This window comes from Malaclemys terrapin, chromosome 1 (genome assembly GCF_027887155.1).
Source record: "Malaclemys terrapin pileata isolate rMalTer1 chromosome 1, rMalTer1.hap1, whole genome shotgun sequence".
NCBI lineage: Eukaryota > Metazoa > Chordata > Testudines > Emydidae > Malaclemys > Malaclemys terrapin.
In genome coordinates this window covers 124747431-124771956 of record NC_071505.1, presented here as the reverse complement: position 1 = coordinate 124771956, position 24526 = coordinate 124747431, and the positions used below count along the sequence as shown (strand labels likewise).

The 24526-nt window shown below is 42.6% G+C and overlaps 1 protein-coding gene across 6 annotated transcripts in view; it reads right to left on the bottom strand.

Moving 5' to 3' along the window:
• Positions 1-24526, bottom strand: part of PRR5 (proline rich 5) — a 145456-nt gene that overhangs the window by 23804 nt on the left and 97126 nt on the right. For all 6 annotated transcript variants that reach the window (XM_054038085.1, XM_054038059.1, XM_054038043.1 and 3 more), the window contains one exon: positions 23083-23223. In XM_054038085.1, coding sequence (XP_053894060.1) covers positions 23083-23223 — 141 coding nt within the window. The remainder of the gene's footprint in view (positions 1-23082; positions 23224-24526) is intronic.

The following is a 24526-nucleotide window of genomic DNA, read 5'->3' as shown; positions in this document are numbered from 1 at the left end:
TGCACAAAGAATTTATTCTTATCTGGTTGAATTGGTATCTACCTTCTCAATATAAATCTCTAGTATAAAATTAAAAGTCAAGAAAATGCATCCAGAATGACTAAAGGCCTGCTCCTGCAACCCTTACTCACAAGAGTACTGCTATTAAAGCCATACTCTCATAGGTAAGGGTCACTTGTGTGATTAAAGGTTGCAGGACTGGGCCCCAAATTTGAAGAGTCAGAACATTATCTAAGCCACCAAGTATATTACCAAACCTTTTGTGCCTCTATACACTCTGCATTCATACAGTGCTGAAATGCAAAAGAGAGAGGGCCTGATATTTAAAGGATTCTATCAACATCAATGGGCATTGGATCAGGCCCATAAAACATATTAAGTACATTCAATATTCCCTCTTCTAAACACTCATCCATAAAAGTTTAATGATAACAAACCCACAAAAATGAAACTCATGATAGTTGTGACAAGACGGAATTTTCAGTGGCTATTGTTCACAAGTGGTTTCACTACAACGTGATATATTAAACAGATTCTTCTCTGTCTTTGTAATCTTTGAAACACCACCTGGCATATCTAAGGAGTCAGTGATATACCTCTAGTGTTAACAGTTTTTTCTAGAAAATGAATGTAATTATTTACCCATGCTGAATCTCTATTAGCAGGAGATCAACAACGGCTGATAGGATGACTGGTTTCAGTGATAGGAAGGAGCTCAAGAACTGAACCCTCTTGATGGGTGATACAATGAAGCTTTCATTGACGTAGCTGCTTGACAATTATACATGTGTTGAGGGGGTGCAATACCAGATAAGTGGCCAGATCCACACCTTGTGTAAATCAGCATTGCTCTGTTGAAGTCAATGGAGCTACACCGAATTACACCACCTGATGATCTGGCCCAATGAAATCCAGGGCTGGAAACCTGGGCAGGCCATATCTTAAAGGGAATAATAATAGTTTCCACACACATTGGGTAAAATCCTGGCCCTATAGAAGTCAGTGCAAGTTTTGCCATTGAATTCAGTAGGGTCCAGATTCCAACCAAGGCACCTTCCATCAAGGATCGCAAGGCGTTAAACAATGAGTTAAATCTCATAACTCATCCAAGAGGAACTGTAAGTATCATTTATACAGAAGGAGAAACAGAGAGGTAAAGGAATTTGCCCATCACGCTAATCAGGAGCAGAGATGGGTCTAGAAGCTAGGAGTTCTGACTCCCAGTTCCCTCCTCTAACCATTCGTCCATGCTCCCCAGCCTGGAAAGAAACTCTCAGTTACTTTCTTCTATGTTTTCTCTGCTGACTCATTTCACTTTCATCCAAAGCAGATGACACAGACATTTTTTAACCTTTAGGAACTAGACTCTCAGCAGCAGCAACAACAAAATAGCTCCAAGCCAAAAACTAAACTTTGGCTTCTTCTCCATAAGTGAGCTAAACCTAATCCACTTAGATTGTGTGTTTTTCATACTTGGGGTTCTTCTACAAACAGAGGCGCCGACTCCGTGGGTGCTCCAGGGTTGGAGCACGCACGGGGAAAAACTGGTGGGTGCTCAGGACCTACCGGCAGCCCCTCATCAGCTCCTCCCCCTCCCCCCAGTGCCTCCCGCCTGCTGGTGGCCCCACCGATCAGCCCCTCCCACTGCCTCCCCGCACACTGCGGATCAGCTGTTTATCGACATGCAGGAGGCGCTGGGGAAGAGGTGGGAGGAGCGAGGGTGGAGTGTGCTCTGGGGAGGGCTGGAATGGGGTGGGAAGAGGCAGGGCGGGGGTGGGAAGAGAAGGATGGGGGCAGAGAGGGGGTGGGGCTTGGGGAAAGTGGTGGAGTAGGAGCGGGGCCTTGGGCAGAGTGGGGGGGGGGGTCGCGCACCCCCCGGGAAAGGACAAAGTCGGCACCTGTGTCTGCAACAATCCAAAGACAGAAAAAAAATATGCTTGAGCTGGACGAAGCAGAGTAATGCCTTTCCAGATAGGAACATGTAGGAAGAAAATAGTTTTCCCCTCTTTCCCAAAGACCTTAACCTACTGGAAGCTGACCATTCATTATTGTAAAAGTTACCAACAGGCCTCTCAGAGTATGCCAACACACATCTGGGAGCACATATATTGGTGCAAAATAGGAGTTACAGGACAGATTCTGAGCTGGTGTAAATCAGTGTAGCTCCAATTTAAGGCAATGGAAGCTACAGTGATGTATGCCAGCTGAGGATCTGGCCCTACAAGTCTAACTACTCATTTAAAGGTACATGTACCCTTTTTTGCAAATGTAGACAGATGCATCCACAAATACTTTGGTCACATTTTTAGAAGCCCACTAAAAAATTGGCCCTACACTTTCTCCTAAGTTGCTGGTATCCTGGAAAAGGCTAGTATTTGAGGTATTTAACCATGTTTGTTTTAATCTCTGCCTCTCTCATAGTCACAATGTAGCAAGAGTGGAGAAGTAGACATGCTGGACATGGTGATATTGACAGAAGTAAGTGCTCCAGATTCCTGCAACTGCTGCAGAAATAAAGATCTTGTCATTTTCACTTTATTCTCAGGAAGTGCAGAGTTATGTCAATTTCACTGTGTGCAGTGCTGTTGTAGCCATCTTAGCCCCAGAATATTAGAGAGACAAGGTGGCTGAGGTAATATCTTTTATTGGACCAGCTTCTATTGGTGAAAGAGACATGCTTTCGAGCTGCACTGAGCTTTTCTTCAGGTCTGGGAAATGCCCTCAGAGTGTCACAGCTAAAGACAAACTGGAACAGATTGTTCAGCCATTGTTTAATGGGCCACTTGCCTTCACCTTGAGTGATCCCTTGAAATAAGTGTTAACTACTTATGGTAAACAATCTGTTCCACTTTGAATTTAGCAGTGGGTATGTCTACACTGGAAACTTCAAAGCGCTCCCGTGGCAGCACTTTGAAGTGCAAGTGTGGTCGTGTGCAAGTGCTGGGAGAGAGCTCTCCCAGAGCTCCTGGTAATTCACTTCCACGAGGGGATTAGCTCCGAGCACTGGGAGCCTGTCTACCCTAGCGCTTTAAAGCGCTCAGACTTGCTGCGCTCGGGGGGGTGAGCCAGCAAGTTAGAGCGCTGTAAAATGTAAGTGTAGACAAGCCCAGTGACACTTTGAGTATACTTCCCAGACCTGAAGAAGAGATCTGAATAAGTACGAAAGCTTGTCTCTCTTTCATCAACAGAAGTTGGTCCAATAAAAATATTAACTCACCCCCCCTTGTCTCTCTAATTTCAATATGAGCAACAGCTCTTGCACTCTTTCATTCATTAGATGGTGACATTGAGACAGAGGCAAAAGGTAAGCACAGTGGAACTCCCGGATATAGTTTGTATTAAGCCAGACAGGAGTTTTTTCAGAATGGCTTTTCTGCAGAAGGAAGGATAGCAATGGGATTTTTTCAGGCAGGATCGGGCACATAAAGGAAAAAATAGTTTTCCCCTTATCTATGGAAATCCAAGAAAACATTTCCTCACATTTTATTAAACACTTCAGACAAGATGAGACTATGAAGACAGAAGATAAGGAAAAGACATGAGACTGGTAAAAAAACATGAGAAAATTAAAAAAATATGGAAGTTATTCTGAAACCTTAAATATACTAGTTATAATCCTTTAAAAGATGAGCAGCCACTTTCCTGCTAAGTAGCCACCAGAAATAATGGTGCACATTTCTGCCATATATAGTTTTCAGGCTGGAGGGTCTGATTCCTAAGTGAGTGTCTCCTCTAGGCAGCGAATAGAACTGCAGCCATTACAATTAAATAATTAACGTAACTTACATTAAACAAAGCTATGCATAGTTGGGTGATTTAGCGTGGATCTTTCACCACAGCAATATCCAGGCTAACCGATATATGTCCCCAAATCTTTCTGAAGAGGTGTTTGTGAAATAAATTTCAGGTGCAATCAGGTTGGTCTCTGCACAGACAGATCCTTGTGGACTACAGGCCAAACATACACATACACACACACACACACACACAAGCACCCCTGTATTCACATCCAATACAGTATTGTAATAATTTTTTTACAAAATATACCTTGTGATGTATCATTTGAAAACTAATAAATCACTGATCATTAATATTCTTCTATGATGTATGTATGCAGTGTGCATTAAGAGTTATGGATATAGCCAGAATTATGACAAAGTATGTAAACTAGGTATGTCAGGGGGAGTTGTTAAACAGGTCTGCCCTAGACAAAGGAATGTGTTTCTTCTCTGACCAATAGCCCGGTCATCAGGGAGAGACAATGAAAGGTACATACACATTCCAAGTAAACAAAGATATTAAGCTAACAGCAGGAGAGAGAGAAGCTTGGTCTAATATTTACTTTTCAAAGAATACATTACAAAGGTTTATTAATCTATAAAGACATGGGATTGATACTCAAGTGATAAGCAATTGAATGAACTGATTGCGTACAATACTACTGTATAATAAAAGTGTATAGAGTGACGCCTGAAAAGCTAATGACACACTGGTGATTAAGATAATGCTGAAATGTATGTATTAACACTATGAGAAGTTATGGATACTTAATGATATTATACTTTAAAGTTGGTGGCCAAACAGAGAGAAAGAGGTTCCCTCCCAGACACAAGAGAAGGCAGCTATCTACCTGTCTCCAAAGAGATTAAGCAAGGTGTGACCAAAACCAATGGAATCTCCATTTCCCTAGAAATCAGCAATGGGATAAAAAATCCACAAGAAGGGAAGAACAGCATGAGGCCATTCTGCCTCTTGAAACAAAGAGACAAGATGGATGAGATAATCTCTTTTACTGGAACAACTTTGGTGAGTGAGAGAGACAAGTTTTCGAGCCACACAGAGGTCCTCTTCAGGTCTGGGAAAGAATTCTCTCTCGCTGGGGCTTTCCTGAACCCCCACTCCTAGCCTTCAAACAATCCCCAAGCTCATCATCAGAAGCAAGCTCCCCATGGACCAGAACGCACCAACTCAAAGCACAAGAGACCCTGCTTGAGCAACAAATGCAAAATCTGTAGACGTATCTCCAGTGCTCCAATGATCAACACCACCTCCTCCTAACACACCTTTCAAGATCCATGGATCCTGCACATGCCTATGTGGTGTACCTCATCCAGTGCACTAAATGCCCCAACAACAACTATGTGGGTGAAACCAGGCAATCACTACGCTCTTGAATGAACTCACATGGGAAAATGATACAAGACAAAAACACCTTATGACCTGTGGGTGAACACTTCACAAAGCGATCACTCTATATCTGACCTATCAGTCCTCATCCTCAAAGGAAACCTGCACAACACTTTCAAAAGACAAGCCTGGATGCTTAAACTTATTACTCTGCTGGACACTAAAAACCATGAGCTGAACAGAGACACTCATTTTACAGCTTATTACAACAAGCTGTAACCCATTCCCCCTTCTTTTTGTCCTTTGCCTGAAGAGGTGTTAACAGGCCACTCTACCTTGAATGGACCCTTAGAGTATGTGTTAACTATTTATGCTAAACAATCTGTTCCACCTTGCATTTTGCTGTGGCGCTGGAAGTGCCTTTCCCAGACCCGAAGAAGAGCTCTTTGTGGCTTGAAAGCTTGCCTCTCTCATCAAACAGAAGTTGGTCCAATAAAATACTTTACCTCACCCACCTTGTCTCTCTAATGTCACCGGGTCCAACACGGGTACAACTACAGTGCATACAACATCTTTTCTTACAAGCTGAGAAAGGGTGTGTGTGTTGAACTCTCTGGGAACTGAATATAGGAGAGAAACCTACTTAGCCAAAGATCTTTCGCCTAGGAAGACAAGGGAAGCCAGCATCTTGTACTTCTGTGGAAGGTTCTGACTGAGGGAAAGTCAACCACAGCTTACAAGAAGAATGACTGGTGACAGAAACCATCTTGACCGAAGCTGGTACCTTACTAGCTTAAGTTTTAGATTTTAGATGCGTGTTTTCACATTTATTTCCTTGTAACCCTTTCTAACTTTATTCCTTTTACTTGGCATCACTTAGCTTATGTCCCATAGCTAATAAATTTGTTTTATTTGAACTATAAACCAGCTCTGTGCTGTGTTTGAATGGAAGGGTATATTAATCCCAGTTAAGTTAATAAGCTGTAATGGGCTGGATGCTGCAAAGCACACGGTTTTGGGGAAATTCACGATTGGCAGTGTGTTGGAGTCACCTTACTGGTTGTAGCCAAGGCTAGTGGAAGCCAGAGTGCGGTTGTGGGACTGTAAACAGGTTGCTGGGGTCAGAGCTGCCGAACCAGGGCTGTCTACGCACCCAGATATGCAGGGTGTGACCTGCATACTGATAGGCTGGCCGTGAGTGTCCAGGCTGGGAGCTACAGCAGCAAAGCATTGTGAGGAACCCAGGGTTACAGGATAAGAGGTGACACAACCCCTTACTGATCTGGATTGCACCCCCAGACCCTGACAGAGGGTAAAGTTCATCATCTCTTTACAGGCTCCTCCTTAGGTTCAGGCTGATTCATACCTATTATGCCTGTCTGCCATTGCTAATGAATTGAAGCATTTTGACTTTGAGCTCTCAAGTCTTTCACCCACTCTGGGCTCCAAGACATTCTCATTCCACACTAATTAAAGAAAATACATCTTGCGTTTGGGTAGGAAACCAAAGGGATGATTGGAGAGTTCTGAGGGACGAGTCCTCCCTCAGTTTATTTAGACTCTTTTGAAGAGATATCCAAAGCAGGGCTTTGGAAGTGCTGCAAATGCAAACTTGACTGCTGTCAAGCACTTGTGAAGATTTCAAACTCATGCCTTCCACACCCACGCTTCCCCTTTAAAACATTAATGAGTATTTTATATTGATGGATTTCAGCCTTCAAAAGCAACTCTGCTACTTCATCCTCTGTGAATAACTAAATCCCACTGATTTTCTTGCCCTTTGAAGTTTGTCTGAAAAGATTAATTGGAGATCTCTCTTTGTCCACCTAGATTTAAAATATTTGCCATTTTGATAATTACATAAGTTTCATTATGATTCCCACTAACAACCCATCCCTGTGCGCCATGAAGAGGCATCCTCCAAAATACAAACAAATCCTGATCTGTGTGGCTTATTAACACACCATAATGTGTTAACGTTTCTTTCATTTCCTTTATTCACACCTCTTCCACTCCTTCTGCTCACTTTCAGTGAGATTTAGGATAAAACTTTTCAGAAGCATCTGAATGATTTAGAAAAAAACTAAGTCCCATTTTCCAAGCTGACTTAGGCACTTCGGCCCAGATACACAAAGGCACTTAGGTGCATAGAGCCAACTGAAATCAAAGGTGCCTAAATACCTTTGTGAATCTGGGACTTGGGACTCCATGTCACAAAGAGTTTCAATGAGGCTTAGGTTCTGACGTACCTATAAAATTAACCTAAGTCAATTTGGAAAAATGGGACTTAGGCACTTTTGAAAATTTTATCCTCGATCAAAATAAGGCAGGGAGAGAAACTGGGTCATGGAAGTGAAGGACTGAGGGAGGGAGAAGGAGTTCTGAGAATCCCAGTTCTCGGAGGGAATGTACACATACCAAATGCCCCTATTAAACTGGGACAATTCTTATTTCTATAGCAAAGTATTTACCAATTTTCCCCACTAAATACCTCCCCAAAACTCTCTCTTCTATGCCAATGTATTTCAATAGCATTCGAATAGAAGGCGTGGACTAGAACTGGCTGGAAAACAGTCTTTCTCTCCCAGAAAAAATGCACAAACTTTCATGGCAGGGAAAGACTGGAAAAAAGTCTATTTTGGGAAAACTGAAATGGAATTTTTCCGTGGGCATTTGTGCAGCCGGGATACCAGTTGCCCAGTGAGCTAGGGAGTCAGGCAGCCCAGAGAGCTGGCTGCCCAGGAAATTGGGAAGCCTGGCGAGCCGTCTACCTGGAGAATCAGGGAGCTAGCTGCCCGACTCCCCAGGCAATTGTCCTAAGTCCCAAAGAGGCCCAAGCTCCTTGCTAGGTGGGCTGCCACAGAGCCCAGGAGCCTGGCAGCTGTGGGATCCCTGGCCCTGTGGCAGCCTGCCTGGTTTCCATCAAAAGTTTAATGAAAATTGACACATTTCTTCAGATTCTGACGAACTGGCATTTTCCAACAACGAAATGTTGCATCCGAAAATTTCCAACCAGCTCTAGTGTGGACACTTTTTCCTGTGTGTCCCTTTTAAACATTAACATGTCTGGGGAATGGGAAACAGTTTTCTATCTTCATCTATGAATCCTAGAGCTCATCGGCCTTAGAAAGTAAAGACAACCAAGTTAATTTACAACCAAACTACATTGAACCCCCAAATTTAAATATTATATGTAATAAGGGTACATATGGATGAGTGGTGATAAGAGATTGATCCTTATTTCCTGGCTGCAGTCACCTGACAGCAATGAAGATTACAAAAGGTAACCCCCCTGTCTATAGCAAGGGTCAGTAGCTACTGCTACACTGCACATCTTGGGCCAGATCTTCAGCTGGTATAAATCAGTGTAGCTCCACTGAAATCAACAGAGTGACACCAATTTACTCGAGCTGAGAATATGGCTTTAAAAATCGACGTAACATTTTGTTCAAAGTTGGCTGATTTTCCTATTGATTTCTGCACAGTATGAAAAGACTGCCTCCAAGGAGCAACTTTTCTGCTTTTATTCATGTAATCTACAAGGTTACCATAAATATAGCTCATTCTATTATTTTTGAGACAAAACTACTGGTCCAGATCGTATGCTGCTGGAAACTGGCGACTTCAGCAGAACTATACCAGTTCATACCAGCTGTGGTTTGGCCCCTTTGTGATTCAGAAATGTTGAAAAACACTGGAAATTCCCCACTGCTTATTAGAGTTTCTTGTTCTCTTGAGCTACATACTGAGAAGCCACATCAAGGGCAGATGAGTATATACAGGAGGAATGACGTGTCTATCTTTTTCTTCTAGGAGCCCAGCAAGGATCCCATGGTACCAGGATGCTATTGGATCACAAGACTACTCCTGGATCATTAGCATCATCACATTATTTATTTGTCACAAAATCAATTCTGTTATTAGTGTTGCCTTGTTTCCTTGTACTCCCCCGTCGGTCTCTCTGTATTCACTTGTTCTCTCTTGTGTTCTGCTTAGATTGTAAGATCTTTGGGGAAGGGACTGTCTTTTTGTTATATTTGTACAGTGAGGTCTTGGTCCATGACAGCAAGAAGACGGGGCTGGAGAGAAAATGAGATTCTTGAAAGATCACTCAGAACTCCAGAGTCTCCTTACCCTGACTTTAAGCAACAATAGATGCCTTCCCCCCATCTGACCCCTGGCCCCTACTAGCCTAGGTAAAGCCCAGGAAATTAGACAGTCCTTAAGTGAAACATACCTGGAGAGTAACTAATGTACTTTGCTAAGGGTTAAGCTGATAGAGAGGGTGACTTCATCTGGTTCAAATACTGTGCTTCCCTTGCAGGTGGGCAGCTTGGTTGCAAAAACTGGTTTGCTTTTTTCCAAACTTGTATCTGGATTAGGAACTAAAGAACAATTCCTCATGTAACATGTGCAAAACGATGCATTTGGTAGTACTAAAAGAGCTAGTTTTAAGGTTTGCTGCTAAGTGCCAGGGTTAAGAGCTCTCAGTTCCAGCACAGCTCATTACATTATGAGAAAGGGAATTCAATTTTTTGTCTTTTGTTAAACCACTCCCATCCTGTTATTGAAGAGATGGTCATTCTCAGATTGACTATCTACCATAAAAAAAGCTCTGTGGTGGCATGCCAGTTAGTCAGCTGCAATCAATTTTAAAGGTGGCTAAAAACCACTACAGGATGTTTTGCTGAAACTACATGCTAACTAAATTGGAAACAATGGAAAAGCAGGCAGTCTCACTTCTGGTAATGATTTAATTCAAAGAACACCCACATAATCTAAGCACTGTTCAGTCACATGGTTAACTGTTTACCTTTTAATTGCCTGTAATTATCAGGTAGCAGCAAGGTAATGAATTACACAGTAGTTTCACATATCACAGAGTGCATATGCTTGTTACTTTTGCACCTAGGGAGCTAAGGGCAAGACTATACAATTACTACTGCATAAGAGTTAACCCTACACACTCACCACAGAACAAAACATTACTTACACAGAATGACAGATCTAATATATCACATCTATGCCCTTTACTGATCACCATATAAGTGCAGTGGAGCCTTCTCTAGAAAAAATAAAATAAAATAATGATAATTCAACAATACAGCTTCTTTCTGAACAAAATCACCATGCCCACAGCCAGCTCTGTGGATGCTGGGCACATGCAGAGGGGCAAAAAAGGGGAACAAAAGAACAGCCATACTGGGTGAGACCAATGGTCCATCTAGCCCAGTATCTTGTCTTCTGACAGTAGCCAGTGCCAGAAACTTCAAAGGGAGTGAGCAGAACATGGCAATCATCAAGTGATCCATCCCCTGGTGTCCAGTCCCAGCATCTGGCAGTCAGAGGCCTAAGGACACTCAAAGCACGGGGTTGCATCCTGGACATGTTTGCTAATAGCCACTGGTGGACCTGTCCTCCATGAGCTTATCTAGTTCTTTTTTGGAATTCAGTTATAGTTTTGGCTTTCACAACATCCCCTGGGAATGAGGTCCCCAGGTTGACTCTTCACTATGTGAAGAAGTACTTCCTTTTGTTTGTTTTAAATCTGGTGCCTATTAATTTCATTGGGTGACCTTGGTTCTTGTGCCATGTGAAAGGTAAATAACACTTCCTGATTCCCTTTCTCCACACCAGTCATGATTTCTCAGACCTCTCCCTCCAGGCTTGTTGAGACATTCAACAGACGCTACTTCTACCAGACTACTGACTGGCCTCCATTCACACCCCTTATGTGCTCCCATTGTGGGATAGTGGACTGGAGAATCCAAATAGTGGTGGAACCTTTGTCCTCAAGCGTTACCTGTTCCATGCCAGTGGCCTCCCTGCCTGGCAACATGGGGGTAGGAACAACATGGGACAGATGATAGACAGGCAGATAGGATCTGCACTCCCTTCGTAACCCTTTCTCCCTCAAATCCTGTCCCTATGGAATACACATAGAATAGAGTTTTATCTCTGCTATAAAATTCTATAGGGTTGTTCAAGAGACCTAGAGAGAGAATTTCATTCTGGATTAAATGCCACATAATTTTAGAGACATTTGCAGAGAACCCTATAGATTTCTATAGGAGCCGGATGGTTTCATTCCTCTGAAATTGTGTAGGATTTTCCCATAAATTTGCCACTCTCAGTGCAGTGCAGGCAAACTACACAAATTCCACAGCTGGGGGACAACCCCTTCCCTGGCTAGGAAAGCTGGAATTGCCCCTCTACGCAGAGTCATCTAACCATAACTGCACCTCACCCCGCCATGCAAACAATTTGGGACTCTCGTTTTATACACTGTAAATAGGGTTTCATTATATCCAAGTTCACTATTTACAATTGGGTTCCACTGTAATTAGCTTATGTCATTCCTGACTCTGTGAGGCTTCCGCAGTTACAGGCATTCCTGAAAAAGTCTTTTCAACCACAGCAACTAACTGCAGCCTTCGCGTTCAGCTCCCATTCCATGCAAGTGGGAGCTGTGCAGAGAGCCTCCGCCGGGCCCTGACCCACTTTTACAGACATGCTCAAAGAAACGGAGAGAGAGAAAATAGACAGTGATCCGAGAAAGAGCTGCCTGCAGAGAAGCAAAGCTTTCAGCCAGCCTGCATTTGACATGCCATCACGCACTCAACAGCTTTCCTGTCTGCATCTCTCCTTATGGTCTATGGAGTATGTGGGAGGTGGGAATAGAAGAGGAAAAGAACAGCACAGAAGAGAATGTAAGGGAGAGAAACAGAGAAGGAAGAGACAATGGCAGGAGGTGGGTGGGGTAGAAGGATGCCCAACAATGGCTCCCAGAGCTCAAAGCTCAGTGCAGTAGCGTCATGCGTTTTAGAATCTGTAATATTTCATAGATTCACAGACAGAAGGGATCTCTGTGATCATCTTGTCTGACCTCCTGCATAACACAGGCCATAGAACTTCCCTGATTTAATTCCTATTTGAAATAGAGCGTCGCTTTTAGAAAAAAAAATCCAACCTTGATTTAAAAACATAATGTTACCCATTATACACAGCAGCAATGGGAGATCAAGAGGTATTAGGAGGGGGAAAAATGGTGAGCGGAGGTGAGCTGTCCCCCAGAAAGAGCTTGCTGCTGAAAGTTATCTTGTTTTATGCTAAACTGAAAAGTACTAAGCAGTGTGCTGCCTTGTTGCCCCTACTGTGTAAAGTCAGTGTCTGTTCAAGGAGATGCAAGAACTCTTTCTGCACGCAGTTGGGGTTGAAAGCAGATCTCACTGGAAATCTATGGGTTTCCTCTCAGAAATTCTAGGCAAATTTGAATTATACAATGTTAACATTAAAAGCCTACAAACAGCATGAGCCTGCATTTTTACTGCTGCAAATGTGGTTGTTATTATTATTCATGTCAGGTGTCATGTGAATGGGGTTGCCCTAGAATGGGATGTACCTTGGTGCAATGGACTGTAAATATTGACCTCAGCCAGTATTTCAATCAATCAGTCTGTTCACCTCAAAAGAATTCAACAGTCCAGATTCCCCTCTGGGTTACAGCATTACTATCCCCACCCCAACGCCCCAAAAGAATCTCACACTTTGCTGGCATCTCTTTTATTCTTCAAACAATAACCTTTCCGTGTGATACCACCTTGGTTAGATCAGGGTTTTTCAGTGCCCCAAGTGCTTATACTATTTCTGATGCCAGTTTTGGAATACAGACCAAAATGTGACTACACAAGAAATTTCTACAGACACGTTTGTACCAACTGACTCAACTGGTCAAAAAACCATTTAGTTAAACTGGAGCAAAGCCCTTGAGCAGACACTCTTATTTCAGTTTCAGAGTGGTTTATATTGATTTAGCATAAGCTGATTTTTTACCTACTTTGCACTTATCTACACACATACTTGCACTGGTTTAATTAAATCAGTTTAGTTAAACTGGTGCAAACTCCTGCATGGACACTCTTATTTTGGTTTAAGTGTGGCTTGTTTTTGGTTCAGGTTAAACCTGTTCTAATGGACTTTAGCTAACCCAAAATAAACCACTTTTACGATGTCCACACAGCCTTTTGCACTGGTTTAACTAAATCAGACCAATGCAACTGTCTGTGTAGGTAAGCACATAAGCTAAATTGATATATGATACTCTTCAAGGTACATATGAAGTGTCTACACAAGAGGAGCCTGCACTGATTTAAACTGGTTTCTAAACCAACTTCATTAAATAGAAGCTACTTTCTCATGTAAACAAGGCCCAAGTCCAATTCTCTTGAAGTAGTCCCTAGGTCATACTGCTCTTCTTGCATTAAAAGAATGGGGAATATGCAGAGTTAAAATATTATGGCACAACATACTTGAAGCAGGTGCATGTGAGTCATCTGCTCGCAGAACAAAGAGCAGAGGACAATCTGTACTCCTTTTCCTCTTTCCGTCCTGGTTAAGGCAAAGAACAAAGAAAACCGACTGTGTTTTGGTATGCGCTGCTTGCTAATTTTCAGTGAAGATCCAATTTAAAAAAGAAAATAAACCTACCCACGTTGTGGGCGAATTTCATTGGCCTGGGTTTAAGCAGAGTCCACATGAGTAGAACTTGGTTCTCTTAGTTTGTCACAGGAATTTTGGCTCAGGTTGAATTACCTCTGAGAAATAATCTGTTTTTTTTCGTTAAAGCTTGTAGAATGGCTAATAGTAACCACAATTGTTCCCCCACCCAAGTGCCTGGGGGCATAGCACTGAACTCAGCTGTGGTAACTCCTGAAATAAGAAATTCTTCTTCTCAAAGCCTTGTGAAAACAGAGCTAAATATATACCGAGGGGAAAATGCCTCTGATGTGGTTTCCCTCCTTAAATATAAAACTACAGCTTGCAAGCGGAAAATTGCTAGCCACCCACTATCATTAAGTCACATCCTCAACAGCTCTAGGGCCTGATCCTGACCCCCATTTACACCAGTGTCATTCCATTAACTTCATTGGAATTACTCCCAATTAATACAGGTGTAACTGAAAGCAGAACTTGGCTCGAGGGACCAGTTGCTTAGGGCCAGCTCTTCACTGCCTGGCACAGCTCAGGAGAGAGGAATGTGAAGGTAGTTTTAAGGGAGGATAGCCTACTGGATAGGGCAGTGGACGGGGACTCTGGAGACCTGATTCTATCCCCAAATCTGCCCTTGGCCTGCTTGGTGATCTTGGGCGAGTCACTTCACCTCCCTGTGCTTCAGTTTCCCCATCTGTAAAATGGGGATAATGATACTGAACTCCCTTTGTAAAGTGCTTTGAGATCTACTGATGAAAAATGCTGTATAAGAGCTAGGTATTATTATTTAAGTTACATTTATGCTTCCCAGAGGTTGTGGCCATTGGGTGACAGTCCAGCCCTGAGGCACAACTTAGAGCAGCATCTGTGTTACTCTAAGTTGTGCTCTTAGTACTGTCAGATCAATTTTTCTTGCACTCTCTGTCTAAATCATAGCTTTTCCTTTTGCATTTATACATGCAGCACTCCTGGCCTGAACTGTGAAGGATCGGGGTCATATAATAAGCTGTAAATGAAACAATGCCAGTATCACAAGGTCACGTCTAACTCTGTGTGAAAAAAATTCTCAGCACTGGAAATCTAGCAAATTAATATAGAAAAATTATAGCGTTAATGAATAAAGCAAAAGCAAAGAGAAACAATACATTCTGCACGGAGAAAAAGTCACATTTCTCTTTGAAAAAATTCTCTCTCTGAAAAGACCCAAACAACTGCATGGCAACACATGATCCATCACAGGGCACGAAATAGTGCCATACCTACTGTGTGTGACACATCTGTATTTGGTAATAGAGACAATAAAACATTACACTAGCCACAGTTCACAAGTGCACAGGTTCTTACATACAAAGTTTTCCGAAGTGGAAATTTGAGGGCATAGTCTCAAACTCATGTAAATCAACTGAAGTCACTGGAGTTGGAGTCAATTGGAGTGATGCCAATTTAAACCAGCTACGGATCTGGCTGTGATTTCTACCCATGTAAGAACTATCACTGCCATCTTTATCTATGGGGCTGAAAGCCCAGAGAAACAACACACAGAGGGCAACAGACACAGGTCTCCATTGTGGGGAAGAAGGAGAGGATCTTATTTCCAAAAAGGCAGGGGAAGGTACACTTTAAGAAATGCTGTTTTATATTTAGGCCCTGTGGTGTATTTGTATGTACCCATTTCTCATATCCTTAAACACCAGAGGTTCCCTATTTCAAAAACTGCCAAAAAAGAGTTATAAACATCTTGGTGCCCCAAACCATCTGCCGCCCTGACCTGCTTATAACCTGCCTGTCTCCTGTGCTGAAGTCTCAAAGGCTCAGCAAGGCTACCCCTGACAAAAGACTGCCAAACTATGAACCTCAAGGCCATAATATATTGGCCCCAACTGATACTGCCTTCAGTGTTAGAAAAGCTTCAGTTCCAAAGAACAGACCCTGCCGTGCTCAGGAGAGTGCAGGTCATTTTGTTCTCTAACTGCTACATTGTCATTGGTTTGCTGTGTTGCTGCCCAGATGGGGAAACGGCAGTCTTTGTATTTGATTACACCCTTTGAAATGCCCTTTGCACCCATTTGAAATGAGATGGGATATATAAAGAACATTTAGGCACATTACAGAGACAAGAAATAGGTCCCACTGGGCAGATGTATTTATTTATTTTGTCTGCTTTTACACGAAGATGACTGACCCAAGAGTTCAAATGAAGCTCAGAGAAGCCACACATGACACCGCATGGTTTTATTTTTCCATTAGGACCTGCTGTGTAAAAAGACCTCATCCCCCAATGCGAGAGATATTGTACTTTGTATTTTATATCTTTTTAAATACTTTGTGCTGCCTGGAGAGGTTTTTTTTAACCCTCTGTATGGACTCCACATTATCCTTATGTCAAATGAGAGATGTTCAGCTAAATATTCTCTTACCCCTCTTTGCAGACTCTCTCAGGCCTAAACTAGGACACTAAGTGATAAGATGTTCCAGTCACAGTGGCAAACAAAGGGCCTCTGTACCACATGTTTTTCAAAATAACTCAGGTTTTTTTTTTAGTCCTCTGTATAAATACCTTCTGGGAATCACGCAGTGACCATTTTGTCTCTCTGGTGTTTTGTGAGTTGTTCTTCCCAAATCTCTGTGCTTTTTCACCCCCATTTTCCTGCTTCCTTTCTGACTCATTCTCCTGCTTTCTAATTCCACACAAAGGGCCAGAGAATGCAGGCTGAGAGTGTCTGTATGTGTGTGCATGCAAAGGTGCCTTAAGTTCCTCTTTGCACTCCCCTGATCCTGATGCTGCTCTTGCAGGCCCAAGTCCAGCTAGAGCTATCTAAGGGCTGCTTTAATTTATGTTGTCTATATGTGGCCATGGGGGCTAACACTGCAGTTAAGGATCAGTGCAGCGCAACTGGTCACACTTTCTCCTGGCATGCTGGCAGCAGAGAAGTTGAGTGCGATAAGAGCCTCTGGATGAGTACTTTAATAGGGCAAGGACTTCACCATCTATGTCAATTCTTTCTTGGCCACCAGATGATACTGGGGTGAGCTTTCCAGGGTTAGTTAAACTGGTTGTAGGACCAGATTAGGTTGATGGTGAGGTGCATACATGCACTGGAAAACCTGGCTCTAGGAATACTTTCTGATCCTTAAATGTTAGCCTCAGTTCTGCTGTTTGCTACTGCTTTGTGATGACACCCTACAATCTTATTCCAAAAGTGAACATATTTCTCTCCCCGTTTCCGTGGGCACATTTTCGAAGTGGTGACAGAGGGGATATGAGATTTTGTCATGTGGCACCCATAGAACAAGTCACTTGGGTATCTGACCTTTTATAATCCCTTGATACGCTTTGTTGCTCTTTAGATAATCTAGCTGCTCCAGTTTGTCTCAACTCCCAAATTCAGATTCCTGAACTACATTTTCATTCATTTCTTCTTCTCTTCCTGGTCCCTAGTTTCATATCTCCGATGCCTTACTCACAGAGAAATGGTGGTGTCTACACATGTCTGTGAAGGGCAGGGTGGATTGTGAGATTTTCTATCCCAATTCATATACCATTTTATGTCAACTTATGCCAGTGAATTGATGCTGAAACTGTATCACAGGCTGGAGTGCACTCCTTGGGATGAGGCTGCTGGGTGGGCTGAAGATAAATGTAGCCCATGGCTCAGAGGTTGGGAGACCTGATTGAAAGAAAAGTTTACCCTCTAGGAGGAAATGCAGGGACCAACTTCATTCCTGGCCTTCTCACTGAGAAATACGTCAAAGGGACTATTTTCTCCTTTGTGGTGAGTCCTGTGTGTCGGCAGCAATACATCAAGGCACTTAAGCATATACCGAACTTTAAACATGCAAGTAATCCCACTGAAGTCAGTGAGATTACTCATGTGGTCAAAGTTAAGCATGTGTTTACATGCTTTGCTAGATTGGGGCCTGTATGTTGAATAGGGATCAGAGTTTCTCATGACTTCCCACTCTTCTTTATAAACCTACATTCCCCCTCCATGAAGAAAAAGTCCTGTGTTACTTTGTCTTCCTCTGGCCAGACGGGCTCCATCTACCAGTGAAGAAAGGTACATGACCAATACCAAGTTTACCCCACACCACAAACAAATCCCATTGCCTCCAGAGTGCTTCTAGTCTTTGATCCAACCAGATGTAATGCATTGGTACATGTCTGTATCAAATTACGGCCTTCCATTGACACTGTAACTGCCATGTTGAAGAATCTGACCGACACTTTCAGGTTGTAACTAGCTGCTTAGAGCTATCAAGGACAAACCCAGGGCAGCTTAGCGTAATGCCTAATTCCCAGAAGGACTAACACAAAAGAATCATCAATGGTAAGTAACTGTGTCCCAACCAAGGGGGTCTACCCCCTGTACCAAGGTTTTGCTAGAGAGAGGAGCCGGCTGGAGGGAATTGATTTTCCCAGTTTGAACTCTAGATGGCTGGAACTTCTCAGCTAACCACAGGACTAGAGTCTGCAGTTGATTAGCTGGTCACCAGACACAGGGTTCAGAAATGTTATGTAAAAGCAGGATCTGCCCCGGTCTCTCTCTCTCCCCCCATATCTGATCACTACCAGAAAATGGAAGGACTGCAGGAGTGGGTCCAAGGGCTCAGACAACTGAGCACAGATTCAAGGGTGAGAGCATACAGGCTTTTCTGTGTTTCCTAAAGATCTGTAAGGATGTACCTTAGGACATGTCTGCACAGGGATAAAAAACCTGTGGCTGGCCCAGGTCAGCTGACTTGGGCTTGCAGGGCTAAGGCTCTGGAGCTGAAAAACTGCTGTGTAGACGTTCAGGCTCAGGCTGGAGCCCAAGCTCTGGGATCCTCCCACTTCACAAGGTCCTAGATCCTGGGCTCCAGCCCGAGCCTGGAAGTCCACACAGTAATAAAACAGCCCCATGAGCTAGAATCAGCTGGCATGGGCCAGCCACGGGTTTTACTTTGCTGTGGGTATGTCCACACTACCCGCCGGATCGGCGGGCAGCAATCGATCCAGCGGGAATTGATTTATCGCGTCTAGTCTAGACACGATAAATCGACCCCCGAGCACTCTCCTGTTGACTCCTGTACTCCAGCGCTGCGAGAGGCGCAGGCAGAGTCGATGGGGGAGCGACAACAGTCGATTCACCACAGTGAAGACACCACGGTAAGTCGATCTAAGTACGTCGACTTCAGCTACATTATTCACATAGCTGAAGCAGCGTAACTTAGATTGATCCCCCACCCAGTGTAGACCAGGGCTGTGTAGACATACCCTTACAGGCCCTGATCTAGAAACTGATTTGATGCTGCCCAGTCCCAGCTGGCTTGGAAGCACAAAGGTTGAGTCCAATTAGAACAGACTTGTGATCCATGAGGGTGACTCAGACAGGTCTGTAACACTCTCCATCATTCTGGGAAGTCTGAGCATAAAACTTTACCATGTGATTTGTAATCTCGCATGACAACCAGATAGTTGCATTGTTATCCGTGCCCCACCTCTACTCACAACAGGATTTAATCTTACTCAACAAGTTTAAAACACTGCACTTGCTACCTCTAAATGTACAAAAATTAGCTTTTGTTTAGTCTGATGTTTGGGTTTGGGAAACAGACTTCCTTCTGAATTGACTATGAGCTTTTATAAATGTAAACAGAGAAACTGACTCATTCCCTGATCCTCTTTGACACTGTAAGTCTTTGGTTTGATTTCACCTAGATTTTAAACCGCAAAGCCAGGCAACAATTGGCAAACAACAATTTTTGTCACTAGCTTCCTGCTGTATGATTATAAGTGAGAGATTTATATGAATAAACATCCAGGGATGAATACATCCCCATGTAATTATTGATTTAAATCAGTGGAGTTGCACAGGGAATAAATTTGGCCTTTTACTGTAAATAAAAAACCCCAGTGCTTATTATCCTGTTAATGTTTCCTGCGGGTGGACAAGGGAGGGGGGCAATAAACTTCCCTGCAGCACTGTTCCTGGCAGATCATTCCATCACCTCCTCTGAACTTTCTAATATACGATGTTATCCAGCTCCTATTGCAGTCAATGGAAGTCTTGCCACTGACTTCAATGGGAGTAGGATCCTAGGATCCTAGCAGTGGCTAATATTGGTGAAAAAACTGAAAACCAGCGTTTAACATTGTCTGAAAAAAAGTAAGGGGTGTTTCATAATCTGGGAACACCAGCTTTGGTAAGAGTGCTTAAAGTGTGCTCTCAGTGACCCAGCTTAATTTTTATTTTTTGCCAGGTTTGTGACCTCCCTGACTTTAAGCCCTGCTGATATAATGTACCTAGACAACTGTGCAATATGGTACTGGGGAAAAATACCTGTTCTTGATCCAGCAGAGGTCTTGAAGCATTACCCATAACAGAGTAATATATGGAGATATACCTATCTCATAGAACTGGAAGGGACCTTAAAAGGTCATGGAGTCGAGTCCAGTCCCCTGCCTTCACAGCAGGACCAAGTACTGTCCCTGACAGATTCTTTTTGTTATTTTTTTGGCCCCAGATCCCTAAATGCCCCCTCAAGGATTGAACTCACAACCCTGGGTTTAGCAGGCCAATGCTCAAACCACTGAGCTATCCCTCCCCCCATTGGTTGTTAAATTATGCAGCCCTTAAAATACAATCAGCCACAGTAGTTGATTCAATGACCTCAAACAGAAGTGAAAAAGTATTTCCTTTCGTTTGTTCTAAATCCATCCGTATATAAAAATTTACTAACCACAATGTCTCAATTGCCCCAGTTTTTAAGAAGTGACACCTTTCCCTCTTAACACACTCATCCTGTTGTGATTTTTTTCTTTCATCAAATGCTCACAAACATTACTTCCAACATACACATTCTTTGAATATTTTTCAAACTAGGTGCTGCTTTTCTTTCTGGATATCTTATTTTTCTTCTGACAGTTTCCCTGGTTTCATTTATTTGTATTAGGGCTGTCGATTAATCGCAGTTAACTCACACGATTAACTCAAAAAAATTAATCGCAATTAAAAAATTAATCATGATTAATCACAGTTTTAATCACAATATTAAACAATAGAATACCAATTTAGATTTATTAAATATTTTTGGATGTTTTTCTACATTTTCAAATATATTGATTTCAATTACAACACAGAATACAAAATATATAGTGCTCACTTTATATTATTATTTTTATTACGATTATTTGCACTGTAAAAATGATAAACAAAAGAAACAGTATTTTTCAATTCTCCTCATACGAGTACTGTAGTGCAATCTCTTTATTGTGAAACTGCAACATACAAATGTAGATTTTTTTTGTTACATAACTGCACTCATAAACAAAACCATGCAAAACTTTAGAGCCTGCAACTCCAATCAGTCCTACTTCTTGTTCAGCCAAGTGTTCTTAAAATAAATATGTGCTGAGTCATCATCCGAGATTGCTATAACATGAAATATATAGCAGAATGCGGATATAATAGAGCCAGAAATATACAAATCTCTCTGTCAGGGTTCCCTCCCCACTCTGAACTCTGGGTTACAGATGTGGGGACCCGCATGAAAGACCCCCTAAGCTTATTTCTACCAGCTTAGGTTAAAAACTTCCCCAAGGCACAAATCCTTTCCTTGTCCTTGGACTGTATTGCTGCCACCACCAAGTGATTTAGAAAAAGGACCACTTGGAGTTCCTATTTCCCCAAAATATCCCCCCCCAAACTCCTTCACCCCCTTACCCGGGGAGGCTTGATAATAATATACTAACCAATATGTTAACAAAGTAAGCACAGAACAAACCCTTTGGTTTTTAGGACACTAAAAATCAATCAGATTCTTAAAAGAAGATCTTTATTATAAAGAAAAAAGTAAAAGAAACACCTCTGTAAAATCAGGATGGAAGGTAATTTTACAGAGTGATAAAAAGATTTTAAAACACAGAGGATTCCCCTCTAGGCTCAACTTCAAAGTTACAAAAACAGGAATAAACCTCCCTCTTAGCATAGGGAAAATTCACAGGCTAAAACAAAAGATAATCTAAAACATTTACTTGCCTTTTTCTTACAATTTCTGTAATTTCAGATGTATCATTTCAAGGTATCTTTTCAAGAGATGGGTTACCTGCTTGGTCTCTCTCTCTCTCTATCTATCCAGAGGGAACAAATAAAGAGAGCACAAACAAAACCTCCCCACCCCAGATTTGAAAGTATCTTCTTTTCCCATTGGTCCTTCTGGTCAGGTGCCAACTAGGTTAACTGAACTGACTAACCCCTTACAGGTAAAATGATTCTGTACCTCTGGCCAGGAGGGATTTTATGTTACTGCACACATAAAGGTTGTTACCCTTCCCTTTATATTTATGACACTCTCCCAGTCACAAATTTAATTAACGCATTATTTTTTTAACAAGCATCATCAGCATGGAAGCATGTCCTCTGGAATGGTGGCTGAAGCATGAAGGGGCCTACGAATGTTTAGCATATCTGCCACATAAATATCTTGCAATACCGGCTACAACAGTGCCATGCGAACACCTGTTCGCACTTTCAGGTGACATTGCGAAGAAGAAGCAGGCAGCATTATCTCCTGCAAACGTAAACAAACTTGTTTGTCTGAGCGATTGGCTGAACAAGAAATAGGACTTAGTGGATTTGTAGGCTCTAAAGTTTTACATTGTTTTATTTTTGAATGCAGTTTTTTTGTACAATTCTACATTTGTAAGTTCAACTGTCGGTGATTGCACTACAGTACTTGTATTAGGTGAACTGAAAAATACTATTTCTTTTGTTTTTTACATTGCAAATATTTGTAAATAAATATAAAGTGAGCACTGTACACTTTGTATTCTGTGTTATAATTTAAATCAATATATTTGAAAATGTAGAAAAACATCCAAAATATTTAAATGATATTCTATTATTGTTTAATTGTGCGATTAATCGCACAGTTAATTTTTTCAATTGCTTAACAGCCCTAATTTGTATCTATGTAATTTTCTACTTATCCCCAACTTCTGGACAAAGGACTGGATAAATATTTAAAGAAAACACCAGTACCTAGACTCTTACATCTGTGACTAGCAAGCAATTTTGACAGAATTTGTTGACATGATCAAATCTGTACTAAGCATTATGATGAAACCACCAATCTCCAGAAATACGAGTGCGTCAGCCCATAGCACCCCTCGAAAGTTGTGTTACTGCCACAAATATGAACCTGATACCAAAACTTTATGCCTTTAGGCTCAATTTTCAAAAGTGGCCTCTACTTTTGGGTTCCTTAATTTTTGCTTTGCGCTGTTAGAATCTCCACAAACTCCACTTTCAGCAACGTTGAGAACTATAGTTCCATGGCTTCACCTGGACTAGTGGATTCTCGGTGCCTCTAAAATCCAGGGTCGAGATGTCTCAAACTGGGCACCCAAAAATCAGTGGCCACTTTTGAAAATGTTGTCAATACAGCATAGAAAGAGATTTTTAAAATATAACCAAAACTCTTTACCTGGAGTATTAGCAGCATCTGAATAATTGAAGGTGGAACCCTGGCTCTGGAACGCGACAGGGCATCTTCTAATTTAATATTGAGGGTTATAATGTTCCGAAAATGCAGGAGAGCCAGCTGACGAACCGAGGGCTCCTTCCCCTATCAACAGAATCACCACAATAAGGATGACGAGCCATTTAAAAATAACTGTCAGAATCCCAAGTATAAGTGCTTTTCTTAAATCTTTACGAGTAGTAGGAATGGTAAATTCAATGCAAATTCAAAGGAAATATTTGGGATGGTCAAAAATCAAACCAATTTGTAGATCCATAATCTTTGTGTGGACTCACACGATACTTTTGTATGACTTGTCTATCATTGCCATGGACTGGATTATTTAGTCTGTAATCCACAAATCAGTACAAGACCCTCTTTAAGAGGGAGCAGGGCCAGTGTGCTAGAGCCTTATCAGCACACTCCAGTTTGGTCAATTAATTGGGTTTACAAGAGGGTTCTTCTTGGTATTAGGGGAGGAGAGACCTGGTGAGTCAGGGCATGGGTCAGTCAGGGGAATGATAGGCGGTAAGAGCTACCAGAGCCAGGAGACTTTATATGGTGCCTGGGAGAAGGCTGAAGGCAGGAGAGCAGTAAAATGGGTTTGCTGACTGGTGTCCCCAAGCCAGAGCACTGGGGCTGGAGAGGGCTGAAGGTCAAAGAGCAGCAGAGGCAGTTGCCCGCTGGCTCTAAACCAGACCGCCAGAGCTGAGGGCCAAAGAAGGCTGAAGGCAGAGGAGCTACAGGGGAGCTTACCTGCTGACTTCTGCAAAGCCAGAGAGCTGGACCCAGAGGAACAGTGAGGGGGCAGAGGGAATGAGGGATGCTCCCAGGAGAAAGGCTGCAGGGGTTCCCTCAGGGGACAGCTGGGTTGCACTTCAGCTAGAAGGGCTGGGGTGACTGTCCAGGGTCAGAGGGACAGACAAGGACAGTCGGAGAATCCAGGCGTGGCCAAAGGACAGTGGGGGAAACTGAGGCAAAAGTTGTTGCCGCACGACATCCAGCCAGGAAGAAGTGTGTTAGTGGTAACTTTGCCACATCTGGATACGCATGTAATCGGGGATCTTTCCTGAATTTACATCCTGTAAGAATATTTTGGAACCCTAAATATAGTAGTATAAAGTTTTAAGAGTATTTTAACAAGGGCAACGTTTGAATTTCTGTTTATTTCCCTGATTTGGGTGCCAGGTGGGAATTCACACTTTGTCTAGGTTTGGTACTTCCCAGCCCTGCCCAGCGGTGGCTCCCTCTCTCTTTAAAATTCAGGGAACCCTCAGTACAGTGGCAGAGCTAATGGAGAGGGGGCGACCAGCCCCCTGGTGGCCTTTAGGTTTATGTGTGGCACCTTTTCAAGCCAATAGGTATAACTGCAGGTGGGTACCACCAAAGTCCCTTCGGCCCCCTGGTT